At 47.6% G+C, this 19,803-nt stretch overlaps 1 protein-coding gene across 4 annotated transcripts; it reads left to right on the plus strand.

Annotated features, from left to right (window-relative positions):
- Positions 1-4,412: 4,412 nt before the first annotated feature.
- GP2 (glycoprotein 2) lies at positions 4,413-19,362 on the plus strand. Of its 4 annotated transcripts, XM_065893654.1 has the most exons (11): positions 4,531-4,618; positions 7,096-7,536; positions 7,631-7,639; positions 8,382-8,492; positions 9,684-9,901; positions 10,396-10,544; positions 11,955-12,200; positions 13,096-13,258; positions 14,213-14,297; positions 15,499-15,543; positions 18,885-18,943. In XM_065893654.1, exons 1-11 carry the CDS (start codon positions 4,531-4,533, stop codon positions 18,941-18,943), a joined length of 1,614 nt encoding a protein of 537 aa, XP_065749726.1. The 4 variants fall into 4 exon arrangements, with proteins under 4 accessions (XP_065749727.1, XP_065749726.1, XP_065749728.1 ...); XM_065893655.1 differs by lacking the exon at positions 7,631-7,639 and having other exon boundaries at positions 4,413-4,618; positions 18,885-19,362; XM_065893656.1 differs by lacking the exons at positions 7,096-7,536; positions 7,631-7,639 and adding an exon at positions 5,482-5,490.
- The last annotated feature ends 441 nt before the right edge of the window (positions 19,363-19,803 follow it).

Raw genomic sequence — 19,803 nt, forward strand, 5'->3', positions numbered from 1 at the left:
AAGGGGGATACATGTAAACAATAGCTATGTGATATGTCAGGTGGTAACAAGCACGCAGAAGGGAGGGGGTGGGAAACGAGGGTAATAAGGCAATGAGGGTGTTATTTTACATAGGATGCTTGGGGAAGGTCTCTCTGATAAGCCGAAACTGAGAGAAGTAAGAAAATGAACCAGGGAGACATCTGAGGAAGAACATTACAGGCAGTGGGCCAGCAAGTGCAGAGGCCCTGAGGCGGGAACTTGTGTCTTTCCACCAAGCTCTCAGTAAGACTTGGGCACCATAAGTTTGAGGCATTACACACAGGAAAGGGTCTTGAGCATACATACCGTGATTTCTGTCCATTTGTTTACCCAACAAGTACTTACTAGGTGCTGATTAGAACTGCAAAGACAGGATCCAAGTCCACAAAGATCTTAGGGCCTTCAGAGGGAGACAGATACGTTAGTGGGTAATTGAGTGTGAACGTAATCAGCCCAGAGAGGCATAGTAGCACAGAAGAGTAGTACAAGCCAGTCTGGGGAATTTAGGGAGGACTTCCTGGAAGAGGCAAACCTGAATGCTAAGCAGTAGGAGGCTGGGCACAGAGTAATCCAGGCAGAGGGAATAGCGCATGGAAAGGTGTGGAGGGGGAAGAGTTCAGAGAACCACAAATAGGCTGGAGCATAGAGTGTGTGGGGAAAATCTGTACATGAGATGGGAGCTGTGAACAGGGGTCAGATCCCAGGAAGCCTAGTGTGTGTGGGGTAGGGCATATTGCTGAGAGGTGACACTGTGGCCTCTGGCTGCAGGGAGATAACAGAATCAAAGGGGACAAGAACGAAAGCAGGGAGACCCATTAGGCAGCTGTTAAAATCACCCTCCTAAGAGATGATGGTGGCCTGAATTAAGGCTGATGACGTGGGGATGAGGAGGAAGGACAGGTTCAGGAATATCTGAAAGATTGATGATTATTGGAAACGTGAGGCTGAGGGAGAAAGGAAGGAGCCAGATTTCCAGCTCGGGTTACCAGGTGAGCAGTGGTACCATTGGTTAAGATAGGTTATACAACGAGTAGGGTGAGATCTCTGGGAATTGATGAGTTAGGATTTGGACCTGCTAAGGTTCACGGTGCCTCGAGCATCTCAGTCCAAGTGGAGAAGTCCAGCAAGCATCTGGGTAGGCGGATCTGAAGTTCAAGGGAGTGGTCAGGGAGGGAGATACAGATTTGGAACTCACCAGCCTGTGGATGGTACTTGAAACCATGAGATAACTTGACACCTCCCAGGGAAAGTCCGTGGAGTGACAAGAAAAATGGGACCTACCAGCATTTTCAAGGACAGCTGGAGGAAGAGAATAATTATGATGACAATGATAACGATAATGATAGAGCACGAGTATCCAGAGAGGTAGAGGAGAATCAAGGAAACAATTGGCACAGGGGAGTCAAGGAAATACAGAGCGCCTGAAGAAAGCAGCGAAAAATCCATGGACAAGAGGCCAGAAAAAATGCCCAGTGGACTTGCTTAAGAGGTGATCTTAGCAGGGCAACCTTAGCCATATGCCTCAGATTGAAATGGAGAAGTCAGAGAGGGATGGAGGAACTGACTTTGAAAAGAAGAAAGATCACCTTATCAGAAGTTGGGGAGGGAATAGAAAATGAGGTAGATATTTATATGTTTCTAGGGGAAGGAAACACAAAGTTGAGTGAGGTCAAGTGTGCTGACTTAAATTTTCTTGAGGTAGAATGCAAGACACCTGCTGAGAATGGAGGAAGTGGGGAGAGTAGGTGAGTAGTGATGGCTGCAAAGACTGTTTAAAAGGATGGAGAAGGTTGAGAGTGGCCATAGGGGAGACTAGGGTGGGTACCTGGCCAAAATGAATGGATCAGTGGGCTATTTTGTGGGCTCAGATGAATTTCTGAATCCAGCATTTGTAGTTGTTATAAGTTTCACATTTAGGGGATTCTTCTCCAAATGCACTAGGAGTAGAGAAGGTGGCTTGTACCATCTCTTCCTTGTCCATGTTGAGGTTTTCCTGAAAGTTGTTACCAACGCCAAGACCCCCATGCTCCCCGACCCTGTAGCCTTGCCTCCTTAAAGAGTCCCAGAGTAACACAGAAAAGGCAACGGCTATTTATTCTGCTAAAGCTGTGACTCTTTTGTTAATTCTGTAATACCTACCTTGCCACAAAAGCCAGGTCCAAGCCTGGAAGTTAAAAGTCCAAGGTCTTCAGCTTCCTCTCAGTTTTATACCTTCCAATCTCTAGGGTAACCCACATACCAAAAGGTTCTTCTGATGCTTATTTTGTCCAAGGGCATGGGCTATCCTTTGCTAGCCCGCGATTCACACATCTCCAGATTGGCCCTTCCCAGACTCCTCAGCATTGAGCATCTGAAGTTGGGTAGATTCTATGGGCCCAAAATCAGAAATACCCATCCCCCCCTTCCTTACTTACTCCCTTGCTCTAGCTGACTTCAAGCTGAGTGGCATCCAGACAAAAGCAGAAGTGTTTTAAGGTGATTAGCTAGGAACACAAGGTACAATTGAAAATCTGTTGCGCAAATAAGTGTGTGTTTGATTTCTCTCCACTTCCCTTTGGATATTAATCCTTTAATATCCAAATCCTTCCTTTTGATTAGCGTTTGGTTTCTGGTGATAAATATGGTACCAGCTTCGTTGGTTTATTGTGAGGATTAAATGTGAGAAGTAATGGGGGCAAAGCACTCCGTGGTGCCCAGTGTGTTCAGCCTTCAGTACGTGCTGCTCCTGTTTATAGAGAAGCATTTGCATGAAGGAGGGACTGCTGGGGGGTGGGGGGAGAACAAAGAGGCCTTCCTTCACCATCCTTTGTGGTAAATTGTTTATCTTACCTGCACCCAACCAGCCCAGTGTATGCCTGGTAGGCTAACTCCAGTCACACCTCTGCACCAATCGTGGAGAGCCACATGGGTGGGAAACTGCAATAAAAGGAAGGTCCACTGCAGGCTTGCGTTCCCATGGCCAGAGAAGGAGGAGGAATGCTCTGTGTTCTCACTTCCAGGTAAGTCCTGCTTCAAGCCCCAGCAGTCTTTCTCCTGATCCTGGGGGCCTCCCCCAACCCTTGACTCACTGGAATTGCTAGGGCTGTTTGTTTCTGGAGGCTTTCAGAACCCAGCAAGGAGTTTGCACCCTGGCCCTTGTCGAGGGCTCCAGATATCACTCTATGTCCAGTTCAGCCATGACTCCAGGCACCTGCTGGCTGCTCCAGGGCTAAAGATGCCCCTCACCCTTGTCCCTGGACACCCCACCGAGAAGACAGGCCTCTACTTGGGATTTTTTTTTTTTTTAATATTTATTTATTTGGTTGCACTGGGTCTTAGTTGCAGCAGGTGGGCTCCTTAGTTGCGTCTCATGGGCTCCTTTGTTGTGGCATGCGAACTCTTAGTTGCAGCATGCATGTGGGATCTAGTTCCCTGACCAGGGATCGAACCCAGGCCCTCTGCATTGGGGGCGTGGAGTCTCATCCACTGTGCCACCTGGGAAGTCCCTCTACTTGGGATTTTATCTCTAAGAATTACCAGTCCCGGGCACTCTCTCATAACAGATTCACGCTATCCCTTCCAGAAACAGACCTCTGTCTTCTACTGAAGACTTCCAGAGGCTGTATGAAGTTATCCAAAGATTTTTCCATTTGAGGAGAGTTTCCCAGAAGAGGAAGTGTTATTTATTTGAGTGTTGACAGGCTCTTCACAGCTCTTTGTTTCTATCCACTCCCTCCCCGTTTATTATTCATTCATCCCTCAAACCCCTATCGAGCAACTCTTGTGCGTCAGGCACTGTGCAAGGAGCGAGACTGGGCTCAGTCTGACATGGTCTTACCCTCACAGACATCTACACACGTAGAGGACGCTTCAGGCTCTCTTAGCACAGTGCCTGATGCACAGAACTGAGAAAGGGAAGCCGTTACTTTTGTCGGTAGGTATTCATAGCACTGTCACCCGCCCCCCTCCATCCAGTCTCCAAGAGCCACTACCTTGACCTGAGTAGGAACTACCCTGAGACCTTCTAGGACATTCTGCAGTCCTGGCTGGCTCTAAGCTTGCCTTTTGTTCTCTTGCTGTCAATCTCACCCACTTGGCAAGTCTCCTGTTCCTGTTATACTACCTCCTTTCTTCAAGTCACACCTGCTTTAAAGCAATACAGCCCTTCATGAAGGAAGCCATCGGTCCATTTCGAAGAATATGGGCCTAAGCAAGCTATTTCACTTCCAGCACAGTGCTTACACATAGAAGGGGCTCAATAAGTATTTCTGGGATTAACTTACTCTGAGTCTCAGCTTCTTCATCTGTAAAATGGGAGGAATAATAATACTTTCCCTGGAGGGTGGTTCGGTGCCTTAAATGAGCTAAGGTATGCAAGGGGCTTAGTACACGTGCTAACTGATGTGAGTTCCCTTCTTACCCTTGCATGCACCCAAGGGAACAACCTCTGTCTCCTTGATCGTATCTGGGTCTCTCCCTCCCGCAACGCCCCCAGCTGCATTGATAATCTGCGGGCCACTGAGTGACCGCATGTCTCAGCTCATGGAAAGGATGGCTCCTGTCCTGTGGCTGGCCCTGGCCTCCTGCATTCTGACCCCGGCATCTACAGAACAGCAAGGTGAGTGCTCTGCTCACCTGGCATCTCAGATGCCCTGCAATACCTGGAGAGTGAGCAGGGAAGTGCAGAGAAGGTGCTTCGGGGTCAGTGAGGAGACAGGGGCATGACTAAAGCAAAGGTTCAGAAGCCGAAGAAAGTCGAGGGAAACAAGATGAGAGAAGCTGGAATCAGTCACAGTCTCTCAGAGAGCCAAATCAGAAACTCCCCTTCGAGGACAGTGGAAGCCAGTTAACATAACTTCCCGTGCCTGGATATGGGGGTGATCAGAGAGCCCGGGGTTCATGAGGACATGAATCACCCAGGCACTCTGTGCCTTGTTTTGGCAAGCGCCTCTCCTTCTTCCGAGTCAGTTTGCTCATCTGTAAAATGAAAGGACTAGGCTTAGTGATCTCTCTGTGGTCCTTCCAAAGACCCATGGATTGGGCATCTTAGATGCTTGTAGGAAGGGTTCTCAGGCTCAACACAAGGGTGAAAATTTCTGCCCGTGTCACCTGTGGAGGGGGCTAGAGGGACTCAGCTCATGGCCTCCCTTGGAAAAATACAGTGGGTGCAGGAAATAATCCAAGAATAACAAGTGCAGTGACTTCTTTCCTTAAAACAAGCATGTGCATAAGCAAGGCTTGAAAATGTCTTTTCTAAAAATTCCCTCTAATGTGATCCCAGCTTTGTGGGGATGGACAGAGCCTTAGCAATCAGAGCATCGGTGCTGGGCACACAGTCACCCATTAAGTAGCTTGTGCATCAGGGAAAAAAAAAAAAAGGGATGTGATGTGACCCTGGTAGGATATACTTAATTCATCGTTAAGGCACTCACACTATTCAACATATCAGAACTAGAGGAGAGAACTAGCTTAAACTACTAGGCCCCAGGGGCTGTGCGTGACATTTTGCACCTACTATCTCATTTAACCAGCCGACAATCCTTTAAAGCTTTATTTTCCCAAATGGGGCATGCCTATCCTGAAATGACTGTGAGGGTGCAGAAATTCTTAAAGAATTTTTGGGGGACTTCCCTCGTGATCCAGTAATTAAAATTCTGAGCTTCCACTGCAGGGGGCACGGGTTGGATCCCTGGTCAGGGAACTAAGATGCTGCATGTCGAGGGGCACAGCCAAAAAAAAAATTTTTTTGATAGCTATATATACTTTTCTTCATGGGTATTAAACAAAATAACTAGTACATCATACCTATGGTATCACAGCTATTACGCCTTAGGATGAAACGAATTTATAAAGAGAGTCATTGAAAGAAACACATGAAATAAATAATAGGACAGGTGGACACACGTGTGGCAAACGTCATAACCTGAGGCATGGGAATGGATGAAGTACGGGCACCATTAGCTCACAGGTGTTGTTTTGCAGAAGAGTCTCAGGGGAGTTAAACCATCTGCCAAGGTCACCCAGTCAGCAGGCACAGAGCTGGGTTTAAACCCAGACTGAGCAGCCTGTTGGCTTCCTCCGCCCCCCACCCCATCCCTGCTTTACTTGTCTGCCTCTTCACGCATCACAGTCCCTGAATCTGTTAAAAGCCATGAGATCAGCAATCAGAAATAGTCCTGTTAGACCAGTTGGGGGTAATTTTGCTTCTCAGGGGACAATTGGCAATGTCTGGAGACAGCTTCGGGGAGGAGTACTCGTGGCATCTAGTAAGAAAAGCTCAGGGATGCTGCTAAACATCCTACAGTGCCCAGGACAGCCCCTAGCACAGAATTATCCAGCCCAAACATCAACAGTGCTGAGGTTAAGAAACCTTGTGTTAGATCTTCATCTACTGATAATGGACAAATGTCTATGATATATTAAGTAAAAAATGCAAGTGGAAATGGACATATATACACTACCAAATGTAAAATAGATAGCTAGTGGGAAGCAGCCGCATAGCACAGGGAGATCAGCTCAGTGCTTTGTGACCACCTAGAGGGGTGGGATAGGGAGGGTGGGAGGGAGACGCAAGAGGGAGGGAATATGGGGATATATGTATACATATAGCTGATTCACTTTGTTATACAGCAGAAACTAACACACCATTGTAAAGCAATTATACTCCAATAAATATGTTGAAAGAAAGAAAGAAAGAAAGAAAGAAAGAGATGCAAGTGGAAAAAAATAAGCTCTACAACATTAAACCCATTTTTATTTAAATAGAACTGTATTTTAAACATATGCATAGAAAGGGTCTAAAGACTGTACAACAAATTTATGGTTACTTCTGGGAATGCAATGGACTCTGACAAGTTTCATTTCTACTTTATTCATTTTAATGACCCCGATGTTCTTAATGCCTGTAATGTACCACACAAAGGCCTCAGGATCATTCTGACCCCAAGGTGATGAGGGCTGGTGGTCAATGAGTGGATCATGTTCTGCTTGTCCTCATTGGGGCCCCTAGCATTTCCAAAACAAAGTGTGTCGGGGATAAAAACGCTGTAGGCTCTGGGGTTTCTCTGTAAACCTAAGCATACTGTTACTCTCCAGGTTACAGAAACCCCACCAGTGCCAGTTCCTATGAGCAGGGCTTGGAGTGTGGAGCCCCTGGCACCCCAGAGGCGCAGCTCTGTTTTGACCCCTGCCAGAATTACACCGTACTGGATGAACCCTCCCGAAGCACAGAGAACACGGGAGAAGTCGAGAAATGTGACAGTGACAAGCACGGCTGGTACCGATTTGTGGGAGATGGAGGAGTGAGGATGCCGGAGGACTGCGTCCCCGTGCACCACTGCCAGACGGCTGCTCCCGTGTGGCTGAATGGCACCCACCCCACCGTCGGGGAGGGCATCGTCAACCGTACCGCCTGTGCCCACTGGAGTGGCAACTGCTGCCTCTGGAAGATGGAGGTGCTGGTGAAGGCCTGCCCGGGCCAGTACCACGTGTACCGGTTGGAGGGCGTCCCGCAGTGTGATCTGAGATATTGCACAGGTGAGGGGAGCAGGGCTACCCGGTGAAGTGCCCAGGGTCAGTAGAGCGAGTGGAGCGGGTCAGGAGGGGACTCAGCAGAACAGCCTCGACTCAGTGCCTGTCAGTTATTGCCCAGTGGGAATGTTGCCCAAGGGCTGCCAGACCTTCCAGCGTTTCCAGTAAAGCCAGAAATTCGGATTTGAAGGTGAAATCTCCCGGTACGTCTATCCACGTGTGTGGCATAATAGTAAGAACTCAGACTCATTGAGATTTAGATTTCACTTGGGCAGTTTAATTCAACTCTCTGAGCTTGGGTTTTCTGATCTGAAAAAAACGGACAATGGCAAAAACAACAGCAACACAGCATGCATTACAGTGTCTCTGCTCCTGTTCTAAACACTTTAAACCATTCATTCCTTTAGTCCTCTCCTCAACTTCATGAGACATGCACTATATAGTTAGTTCAGATGAGGGGTCTGGGGCACAGAGAGGTTCAGCAGTTCTCCCAACATCACAGAGCTGGAATTGTGGCAGAGCCAGATTTGAACCTAGCGCCCCAGCTGCACGATCCAAATGCTTAACTGCTGTGCTACCCCCACCCCCATGTGGTCACCACGTGAAATGAACGAGCTACTGCACGGAAAGTACTGGGAACAGCGTCTGCCTTGTAGTAAAAGCACTAGGATGGCACCTCCGAGGTTCTCACCTCACTGGATTAGGAGTCAGGAAATTCGAGTTTGAGGCTTGACCCTTCCACCAAGCGTGGCACAAGTCTTCCGTGCCCTGTAGAATGACAAGGTTGGCCTTGGTGGCCTCAGGTCCACCCTGCTCTGCATCTTATCCTCTTCCTCTGCACCCTACCCCAGACCCCGCCACCACGCAGGACAACTGTGAGAGGACCTGCCGCTCCAAGGAGGAGTGTCGCTTCGTCAGCGGCACCTGGGACTGCTTCTGCAGACAGGACCTCAATGTCTCCGGTGAGCCCTGGGATTGGACTGGCCTAGTGGGCAGGGCAGGAGGGAGGGAACTTCAGAGGGTCTGGACAAGGTGTGGACCAGAGTCAGTAGGGATGGAACTGAGGTCAGGGGATGAGAGTGCCCGAAGCCAGTGAGTTTGCAAGGATTGGGGGCAGGGATGGAGCACGTTTCCAGGTCAGCCACTGGACCGTGGCCTCAGGAATGAGTGGGCTTGACCCATGAGGGACAAAGGATGAGAACTCTGCAGGTGTGGAAGTTGTGTTCAAATATCTGCAGCGTCTATACATGAGGAACAGGGGCGGACTCCTGTGCCAGTCCTGGATTGACCACAGGTGGGGCCTGGGGCCTGGGACAAGCCACCTACACCCTCTGAGCCTTAATGTCCTCATCTGTAAAATGGGGATGAGATAATAATAAAAAATACCCACAATGCAGGGATTTTATGAGACTTCAATCAGAGCAGTCCAAATGGGCAGGCTCTGGAGGTGATGTTTTTCTCATCCCAGTAGGTAAGCAAACACAGTCAGGTGACCCATGGGTAGACATGCCACAGATGGGCCCTAAGCCCTGGGTGGGGATTGGATGAGCTTCCCGCTGAGATGATCTCCTTCCCTCCGAGACTCTAACAAGGGCCTCCGACTCTTGCTTTGGGCACAGGCCTGCTTTCCTGTGAGCACACTCCCAGTCGCTGCAGAGGAGAGAGTGTTCTAAGCAGAAGGGCAAGAAGCAGCCCGAGTTCCTCATCTCTGGCGACAAGGGTGTCCTACCTCCAGATGCAGGGAGGGCACCTTTCACAGGGGAGACTTATTTCCTGCCTTCGGGGAGACAGAGAGGAGGGTCAGAGTGTCCCTCTTACATCAGCTGTACCTTAAGTAACTTTAATTCAAAATAATCAATGTACCATTAAGCATATTTTGGGGCGACCTGCTCTGGGGCTCAACAGGAACCAGACACGAGAACCTTCACCAAGCCTGCACAAAAAACGCTTGGAAATCTTGGACCAGGGGCATCTTTGCCAACTTCGCCTACCACAAGCCTGGGTGTGAATCCCACGTGGGTCCCAGGCCCCCTCCAGTCTCCCCAGCCTCCCGGTGGGCAAGGTGGCTTTGCCAAAGGGCAGAAAGTGTGAGCTCTGCCCGCTACTTCCAGGCTTCTGTCCACTCTACCTACCTCCCTCTCCCAACTTTCCAGATGTGCACAGTTTGCAGCCCCAGCTGGACTGTCAGGCCAAGGAGATCAAAGTGTCCCTGGACAAGTGTCTGCTGGAAGGCCTGGGTTTCGGGCACGAGGTCCATGCCTACCTTCAGGACCAGAACTGGAACTGCAGCAGTATGATGCAAACAGAGGAGGACAACTGGATATCGGTGACCAGCCCCGCCCGGGCCGGGGCCTGCGGAAACATCCTGGAGGTGAGTGGTGTTTATCCCACTGCTGCCGCAGTGCGGGAGCTGGGCTGGCGGGGCCTGTCTCAGTAACTGTGAGCCCTTGGACAAGTCGCTTAGCCTCCATGGGCCTCTAGAGGTACGTGAGCTCACACATGTTCGTCCAGGAGAGAGCTGACAATAGGTTTGATGCTTAAGCTCAGTAAATGTAAGTTATGATTATGATTATTTCACTTAGGGACGAGGTGGGAAAGGTTCCCAGAGGACCAGGCGTGGTGGTTCCTGACTGTTCCCAAGGGTCAGCAACTTATTGTTCTAGTTTTTGATCTGGGGTCCTCAGTCCCCTTCCCGTAAAGTGTCAGTGCCACTGCGGGAGGAGGCCCATTGCCTCCTTGAGGTCAGAGGGCAGGGTGTCAGCTTGACTGACAGCATCAACTCTGGAGTCGCACAGACCTGAATCCCAGATACACTTGTACCCTCATCCACGTGAACATACATGTGGTCTTGTTTTTATGCCAAAGAGAAACCAAACCCATGCCATCTACAAAAACACCCTCTCCTTGGTCAACGATTTCATCATCAGAGACACCATCCTCAGCATCAACTTCCAGTGTGCCTACCCGCTGGACATGAAAGTCAGCCTCCAAACTGCCCTGAAGCCCATCGTAAGGTATGGCACTGACCCTTACTTACCCTTTGACCCGTAACCCTGACTGACTTCACGACATCTTAGGACGTCCACAGGATCCGCCCACCTCCTGCAGCAGCTTCCGTTCATTCGCTCGTTCACTCCACAAATATTTGCTGATTATGTATGAGGATTGTTCGGCATGGACAAGGCAGGCATAGAATATTTTGTGGATATTAAAGATTATTACTATGAAACAATACAACAACATGAAACAGTGTTAATTAAATACGCTAAGGACGGGCTTCCCTGGTGGCGCAGTGGTTGAGAGTCCGCCTGCCGATGCAGGGGACACGGGTTCGTGTCCCGGTCCGGGAGGATCCCACATGCCGCAGAGCGGCTGGGCCCGTGAGCCATGGCCGCTGAGCCTGCGCGTCCGGAGCCTGTGTTCCGCGACGGGAGCGGCCACCACAGTGAGAGGCCCGCGTACCGCAAGAAAAAAATACGCTAAGGAACAAAAATGCACAACAATTTCATTTATCTTGAGGAAGAAAGGCATTAACAACTAACTATATCAAAAATTATTTACAAGTGAGATGCATGCAGTGTGGGGTAGGCTTGGAGTGCTGTGGGATCAGGGAGCAAGGGTCCCTGACCTAATCTTGGTTGGGGAGCACAGTTGGGGGCAGGAAGGCTTCCCTGCAAATGTGGGATTTAAGCCAGATCAGCTTTGATTGGATAAACAGCACCTGTAAATCACCAGAAATAGAACCAAATAGCAATTTGGATGGAATTCAATTTGGGTAGGGGCTTTTGTCTTTTGTTCACTGCTGTATGGCTGTGCCTGGAATGGGCCCTGTTGAAGGAATTCCTCAGCATTCCTAGACTTGCTGGGGGTCCTTCTGGGGGTATCAGAAACCCAAGGTGCCCTTCCCATTCCCTTATTGCCTCCTGGGCTCACAGAATGGCAGGGTTAGGATTAGAAATCTTCTGGTTCAATTTCTAGATTTCAGTCTGTAATGTGTTGGGGCCCAAGGTTCATAAAAAATAAACATTAAAGCCATTTTATTTATCTTGTTAAAATTGGTGTTTCATTGAAGATTATGGGGTGCAGGGAAGAGGTCTGCTGCTAAAAACTGTGAGCCCACAGAACTGGTTCCAAGCCCTATTCTACAGGTTAGAAGACGGAGGTGTTCTTTGAGTGAAGGAGGTATGTCTGCTCTCTGATGCAGGGAGAATTTGTAGGAATCCTGGAGCCAGACTCATGTGTTTGTCAAGTTTAGTGCCTAGAAGGTAGTAAATGCTTGATTTAAATAAGTGATTGAATAGTTCATTTAGGAATCAAAGATAGGCCTCTGCCTTCATAACCCGACACAAGTGTGGGACTTGATTGATTTTGTTCTCACTGGTCAAAACCTGAAGTTTCCATTCTTGTGGTTTCTCTGTTCTCAGTTCCTTGAACATCAGTGTGGACGGGGAGGGAGAGTTCACTGTCAGGATGGCCCTCTTCCAAGACCAGAACTACACATCTCCTTATGAAGGGGCTGCAGTCGTGCTGTCTGTTGAATCCATGCTCTATGTGGGCGCCATCTTGGAGGGAGGGGACACGTCCCGATTTAACCTGGTGTTGAGGAACTGCTATGCCACGCCCACTGGAGACATGAATGACCCTGTGAGATATTTCATCATCAGAAACAGGTATCGGACAATCTGGGGTTATCTTTTGGCCTAAATGAGGTTTGGGCTGGAGAAGAATGATCACCTCATCCCTGCCCGGCAGTTGAGTAACTTGGCTTGCCTCTCTTGGAAAATAATTTGGTATTACATGTGATGACCATACCCTGTGACCCAGAAATATCACTCCTGAGATTGTAGCCTTAAAGGATTAATACAAAATAGGTGGGCAGGGTAAAGAAATGCCAATTATTTTTCATTTCAGTATCTTTTATAACGTTGGCAATAGGTTCATAATTCAGAAACAGGGGACTTTTATACAGATGTTAACACTAACTGAACAACATGAAAATAGTGTAACTGTTATGGGACAAAATATTATTGAATATTGTTAACTAGCAAAAACAAAGGGAAATGCATATCTATAGATCATGATTCAAACCGTGGTAATAATACTAGTTACCATTTCCCATAGAGTTTAGCTGTATGCCAAGCAACGTACTAGGCAGAATATAAGGATTATCTCATCAAATGCTCACATCAACCCTAGGAAGTGCATATTCCTGTCCCTACTTTACAGATAAGAAAAGTGAGGTTCAGTAAAGTAATCGGCTCACGATCGCTTAACTAGAAAGTGGGTTGGGTTGGAATTTGAAATCAGTCTGTCTCGTTCCAGGGACTGTGCCCCCCCCCCACCAAACTTAAACCGTGTGGGCTTATGGGTAACATTGTGGAGGAAACCTGGAGGAATAAAAGTCTATGTTATAGGTTGGAGAAAACACTTGGCGGGAGGTGGGGAGGCTCTTTAATTCTCTCCGATGCTATTTTTATACTGGGTACAAATTAAAGATGCAGCCAAGGGCCTCAGGCCCCCTGAGTTGCTCTAGAAGTTAAATCCCTGTGCCTGTCACCCTCCCAGCTGCCCAAATAAACGTGATTCCACTGTCTACATGGAAGAGAATGGGGTGTCATCGGAAAGCCGGTTCTCAGTTCAGATGTTCATGTTTGCTGGAAATTATGACCTAGTTTTCCTGCATTGTGAGATTTCTCTCTGCAATTCCCTTAAAGAGCAGTGCCAGCCGGTGAGTATCTCTTTGGACTGAACAACTATTCAGTGCCTGATATGGGGCCTGGTACCTCCATATATATTTATTGGAATTATGGATGGATTGAAAGAAGGGAGGGAGGAAAGGAGAGAGGAAGGGAGAAAGGCAAAGGAAGTTAGATGGATGAAGAGATGGAAAGATGGATGGATGGGTGGATGGATGGAAGGGAGGGAAGGAGAAAAAGAGGAAGAGAGGGACAAAAGAAGGATGAATGGATGTACTTTAAGCCTCCAAAAGCCCACAGGTAAGCAATCCTTGTGTCCCCAGGAAGTATATCAGATGAAAGAGCCTGTCCTCTAGGTTTCCTTGGCCCAGGACATTTTAAATGATTTTAATAATAGTTGACTTTTTTTAGTGCTTACTCTGTGTCAAGCGCTGTACTAAAACTTTTATATGCCTTATCTAATTTAATTCTCACAGCAACCCTTTAAGTAGATTCTTTTAGCAACCCCATGGTACATATGAGGAAACTGAGCTCAGAGAGGTCCCTTGCCCAAGGGCCACACAGCTAGAAAGTATCAGAGCTGCGGTATGCCCTGGCTGAGGAGTAACTACAGTGCCCATGCTCTTAACCCAGATTTAGCACTGCCTGCTAAGAGTTGGCATTTCTTGAGTGCGGACTATGTGCCTGTGTGCTGCAGACATACTTCCTTTTAACCTTCACAACCAGGAAGATACTATTTAATAATAGTAGACAGGTATAGTCATTTGTCCCAAATTAAACAGCTAAAAGAGAGGAGACGAGATTCAAACCCAGGTTCATTTGACATGACAGTGAGAATTCTCTAGATTGAGAAAACCAGACATCAGAATTAGGATCATAGAGTGGGTGAGGCTCCATTCTTGGGCCGGAGCTGCCCATTGCAGGAGTAGCCTGGAGAGGAACGTGCCTTTACATTTTGACATAATGAGAATTCTCCATCCCCACAGTCTTGCTCGAGAAATCAATTCCGCAGTGAAGGAGTGGCTATTGACCCGGCCCGTGTTTTAGATCTGGGACCCATCACTCGCAGAGGTAAGAAGTGGCCACGTCCTAGTGATAACACCAGCTGGCCAAGTGCTGACAGTTAACTGCAGATGCCTGGGGTCACCAACCTAACAACCCAGGGCGTTTTCTGCTTCCTCAGTGCCCCCCACTGGTGAATGCATCTTTCCAGGAGATGCTTTGGGTAATGATAATCGCTTGCTTTTGCCACATGTGCTGTGCGCTAGAGATCAGGCTAAGCTCTCAGCGTGCACTGACTCACTTAATCCTCCCCAGATGCATCCATTTTACAGGTGAGAAACTGAAGCTCAGAGAGATTAAGTGACTCATCCAAGATCACCCACTCATGAGCAGCTGGAGTTAGCGCTGAACCCAGCTCGGTCTGATTCCAAAGCGTGTGTCCTTTGCCTTTTCCCTCCTGCCAGGTCCCCATAACTCAGTCTAAGTCCTAAACCAACTTTGTTTTCTGAGGAATGACCGTGTTTCTCAAAATCCAGTTACAGTGTTCTGGGGCATGACATAGGAGAAGCTTTCCAAGTGCTCCTCAAATTTTCATCCCTCCATCCCATGGGTTAGCAGTACCTGTGGTAGTTAGTCATGGTTTTTATTCACACTGGAATGGCAGAATCAAGAAATCCAAAAGAGTGAAAACATTTTTTTTTGTCCTAGAGAAATTAGGATGCAGTAACATTAATAACAGTAATAATAGTAACGGTAATAATAATACTTTGTGCCTGGCACCACACCAAACACATTTATATGCATTGTCACATGGAATGTTCACAACAGTCTAAGGACGTAAGCACTATTACCACTTCCATTCTCCAGATGAGTAAACAGCCTGTCTCCTGAAGAAGGCTCTGCCTGGAATTGTCCTGTCCTTTTATTGCCTCATGTGTTGTCACAGGGTAGCTAGGGGAGCGGGGAGGAGGTGCTAGGAACTTCCACTTTGCAACCAGACAGACTGGGGTTCAAATCCAAGCTCTTCCACTTACTGGCAGACATTGCTGAGCCTCAGTCTTCTCATCTGTCAAATGGGGATGAGAACAGTTTCCTCACAAATCTGTCAGGAGGATTAAGTTTCATATGCATGACAATAGATGCTTCCACAATGTGGATTGTCCGTGACTGTGACGGCCAGGTCCAGGAGGTCTTGGAGCAACTATGGCTACAGTGCCACAGTCAGTGGAGCATGACTATGGCAACCCTCACCTTCTGCTCTTGTCTCCAGGTGCCCAGTCTCTTGGTGTCATGAGTGGAACCACCAGCACTGCAGGTACATCATTTTCTCCTGCCTTTCCCACAGCCCTCCCTCCCAACTCTCCCGCTTTTTAATTCAGTGAATATTTAGTTATAGCCTCTTCTACGTGCCAGGCCCTGTGCCAAGAACTGTGGACCGTGATATAAATCAGACCCTAGACTGGCTCTAGAGATGAGCTCTCACAGTGCAGCAGGAGAGCCAGTCATTAGACAGGAAATGTTTGTTGAGCACCTACTGTGTGCTAGGCTTTGTTCTAGACAGTGAAGTTATAATGGTGAACGATACAGGCCAGATGCCTGTCCTCATGGAGATTGTGTTCCAGTTGAGAAATAGATAACAAAAAGTTAACAACGTAGTTTAGAAATAGAGGAGAGTGATGTGATAGAAAATTACCAGCATGGGTTAGGGTTAAATAACCGCCTTAAATAACACAGAAGTTTATTTCTCTCACACATAAATGAAGTCCACAAGGCAAGCAATCCAGGGCTAACAGGGCAGCACCATGAGGTCATCAAGAATCCAGACTCACTTCATATGGATAAGGGAAGGCTAGCTCCTAGTAAAGAGAGGTAGGCTCTGAGGGCATTCGTTCCGGGATACCAGCAGAATCACAATCCTTAGGGGCCTCTATCCAGATGATCTCATCCCATGTTCCTCAGTCCCCAGGTTTTTCCAGCCAGAGCTCTGACATCGTAGCAAAGCTGCCTAGACAGACCATTCAACCATCATTTAAGCTTGGCAACTATATTGAGTCCAAATTTGCTCTTCAGCTGTATCCACTCTCCTATTGGCTGTAGATAAGGGCTTCTTACAAGCTAACTAACTACCAAAGAGACCCTCTGGCTCCCTCACTTGGCCCTAACAATTAAAACTCCTCAGTTACTCATCCTTCTGCAGTAGGGCATTACTATAAAGCAGTAATAATTAACCAATTCCAGTTCCCCTGTACTTAAAGGCCTGAATCATTGTACTGGCCAGAGAATTCCCCCCTCAACAGGGACTTTCTCTTGAGTCACTAATTGGTGAACATTTTAGCAATTATTTTGCTACCTTATGATGGGAACTACTCATGCCACACATATTAGTTGGGATTGGGTTCTAAAAAAAAAAAAAGAGAATCCAACCTCCTTCCATCTCACCCCTCTACCCTCTTTAGGGTGTGGCCATCACCTTCATGGTCCAAGATGGCAGCCAGAGCACCGATCTTTATATCTAGGCCAGGATTGAGGGAACTTGGAAGAAGTCAATGACTTTTAAGGAACAATCCTGGAAGCTGACACCTTATACCTCCACTTACATCTCATTGACCAGTGCTTAGTCACATGGCCACACTTAGCTGCAAAGGAAGTTGGGAAATGTAGTCTTTATCCTGGGTGGCCATGTGCCCAACCAATGTGTGATGGTTCTATTACCAAGATAGGAAGGAAAATGAATATCAGAATGGATAAATGGTCAGAAAATGTTTCAGAGGAGGTGATATTTGAACTAAATGAGAAAAAGGAGACAGGTGTGCAAATATTAGCAGAATAAGCCCTGTAGGCCAAATGAACGCCAGTTGCAAAAATGAGATAGGCATCTAAGCAAATAAATCACAAGCAAGTAGGTAGTGCAGAAGGGGCACACGGAAGAGTAATTAACTGTATTGGATAAGGTCAGGAGAGAATTTCTGCATGTGTTAACATCTGAAAGGGCTTTTGATGGATGAATTGGAGCTCAATAGGAAGACAAATCTAAGAAATGTATTTTGGCCCAAAGGGAAAGCAATGCTATTAAGATTTCACTATCCCCCAAAATGGCCTATGCTGGTGAACCCAGACATGAGAGAGTTCTACCCATCCTCAAATCTCCAGCTAGATAACAGTCTAAAAGTTTCCAGATAATCTCAAGTTGTCCTCTCCATGCTCAGTGCTAACATTCAGACAACACTCAGAAAAGCAGTGCTCATTGGAGAGGGCGGTTAGAGCTCAGAGCAAAAGCAGCTTGAGAGCAGGGACCTCAATCTCATTCATTTCTTCCAGTCCTTCACGTTAGCACAGTGCCGGGAGCAGCCTGGCTTCCCAGTAGACTTTGCCAAATTGACTAATTTCTTGGTGGGTAGTGGATTCTGGAGCCTTCTGAAAACGGAGGGAGTTACTCTGACCTGGTAGCAGAGTACCACAAGAGGGCACCTATGGTTTCATTGCTTGCTATCTCCCACAAGCATTTTTGATGTTTTAGAATTAATTAAACATCAACCTATGTTTCATAATTATAAGCTGGCTGTCATATACTAATATGTTTCTGAAAATTAGGATATTCTTCTCCCCCTCCCTCCTAAGGACATCAGCAAGTTACTCTGAAAGTTAGGGGACAGAGAGCCGTTATAACCTGGTATTGGGTGGAAGCGGCGGTGCATGCCTCTCCCAGGTCCTCCAATATGAGGCAGCTATGATCCAGGATCCAAGCCCTTCTTTAACCCTGAGTATACAGTAATGTTTAGAAGAGATGTGATTCCAACCTCCCAGATCTTAGAGTCTGATTTTCAAAATCAATACTTACATGGTGTTTACCATGTGCCAGGCACTGTTCTAAATGCTTGCTATGAGTTCACTCACTTGCCTTACAAAAATCTCACGCAGTAGTAGCTGCTAGTAATGTTTCTATTTTGCATACAGGGAAATTCAGGTTTGGAGAGCTTCAATAACTTGCCTGGGTCTGCACAGCTAGTTGCAGAGCTAGGATTCTAAGCTAAGTAGTCAAGCAACAGAAGTAGTGCTTTTTAACCTCCCTGTCCTTCTGCCTCTTCAGTATTAGTCATAGTAAGTAATGCTAGCTGCTGTAACAAACAATCCCCATCTTTCTGTGCTTTTATACAACCGTTTATTTCCCATTAAATCACTGGAGGATGCAGTTCAGTGCCTTTGCAGTCATTAGGAACTCAGGTTCTTACCTTCTGGTAACTTCTGGCAACTCTACTGTCCCCCGCAAGTCCTCTCCTGGATCCTCTGCATCTGGTCCCTAGATGATGGATGAGGGAGCAGGGAGAATTATGTAGGAGGTTTTAAGGACCAGGCCTAGAAGCAGCTTCTACCCACATTCCACTGGCCAGATTCAGTCATGTGGTCCCACCTACCTGCAAAGGAGGTGGGGAAAAGTGCCTTCCAGCATGCTCAGAGGAAAATGAAGTTTGTTTGGTGGTGGTGAGACAGCTTTGCCTCTACCACATGGCCCTGTGCCACCTCCCAGGGGCTATAACCCAAAATAAATATTAAGGATACTCTGCCTTTGTCATCCTTGTAAGACAGAAGATAGGGATGCCACCTCATTTTGGCTGCTGAATTCCAAAGCCCACCTGACAGTCCTCTCTTGCGTTTCAGCGTTCCTGGTGGCCTGGCCCATGCTTCTCCTGCCTGTCCTCCTGGCTGGGCTGTTCTGAGAGCTCATCTGGACATCTGGCCTTGAAGCTCGTGTTCTTCCCTCTGGCGATGGCTTCCAGTCACCCTTCAGCTCTGCTGATTCTCTCTCCAAATCACATAGACAGTCTCCAGGCCTGACTAGGTTTGGAGAAAAAGAAGAGTTTTGCTTGTTTGACACTCGCAGTGCCTTTGAATTCCTTTTTTTCTCGGGTGGGTGCCCTGCCATCTGGCCTGGCCGGACTTCCTCATTCATTAGCAGGATCCTGAAAGCAAATTTGTGACGTGCTTCTGTGGCTACAAGTATAGCACATGTTCATAACTTCAGGGAAGAGGGGCTGTGTCAATGGGGGGAAGGGGCGGGGGAATTGCTTGTAAAAAGATACCTCCCACAGACTTCCCAAACACCCCCTGTTCTGACTGCCATGTGAATTGAACAGACCAATGTTTGCTTTCACCCTGCTTCCTCTGGTGTACTTCCATCACAGTTTCAACAATATGCATGGGAACATGTTGTAAAGGGGTCACTTTTGGAGACCTTGTTCTGGGGAAAACTGGTGCCCATTGTTCCCCTGTCCCCCACCACACTGCAGACATGCTTTGACATGCCTAAAACTACACAAACCCCTACCCCGGGGACCTGGATGCTAGAGGAAATGCTCAGTTTGGGTGCAGAGATGCTGTCACCGCAGAGCACACCTCTAGCTGTAAATAGTGATGCCCTTGCTCTGAAGGGTTAAGCAGGGAGTCCCACTATAAAATGATGCATCAGTTCTGCCATGGGGATGTAGCAGCAGAGCCTGGGGGATGGGTGAAGTCCCTTTCTGGAAACCTTGAATGAACCCTCACAAAGACTCCATGAAGATGCTACAGATAGAGAATG

This window comes from Phocoena phocoena, chromosome 15 (genome assembly GCF_963924675.1).
Source record: "Phocoena phocoena chromosome 15, mPhoPho1.1, whole genome shotgun sequence".
In the NCBI taxonomy this organism is placed as follows: domain Eukaryota; kingdom Metazoa; phylum Chordata; class Mammalia; order Artiodactyla; family Phocoenidae; genus Phocoena; species Phocoena phocoena.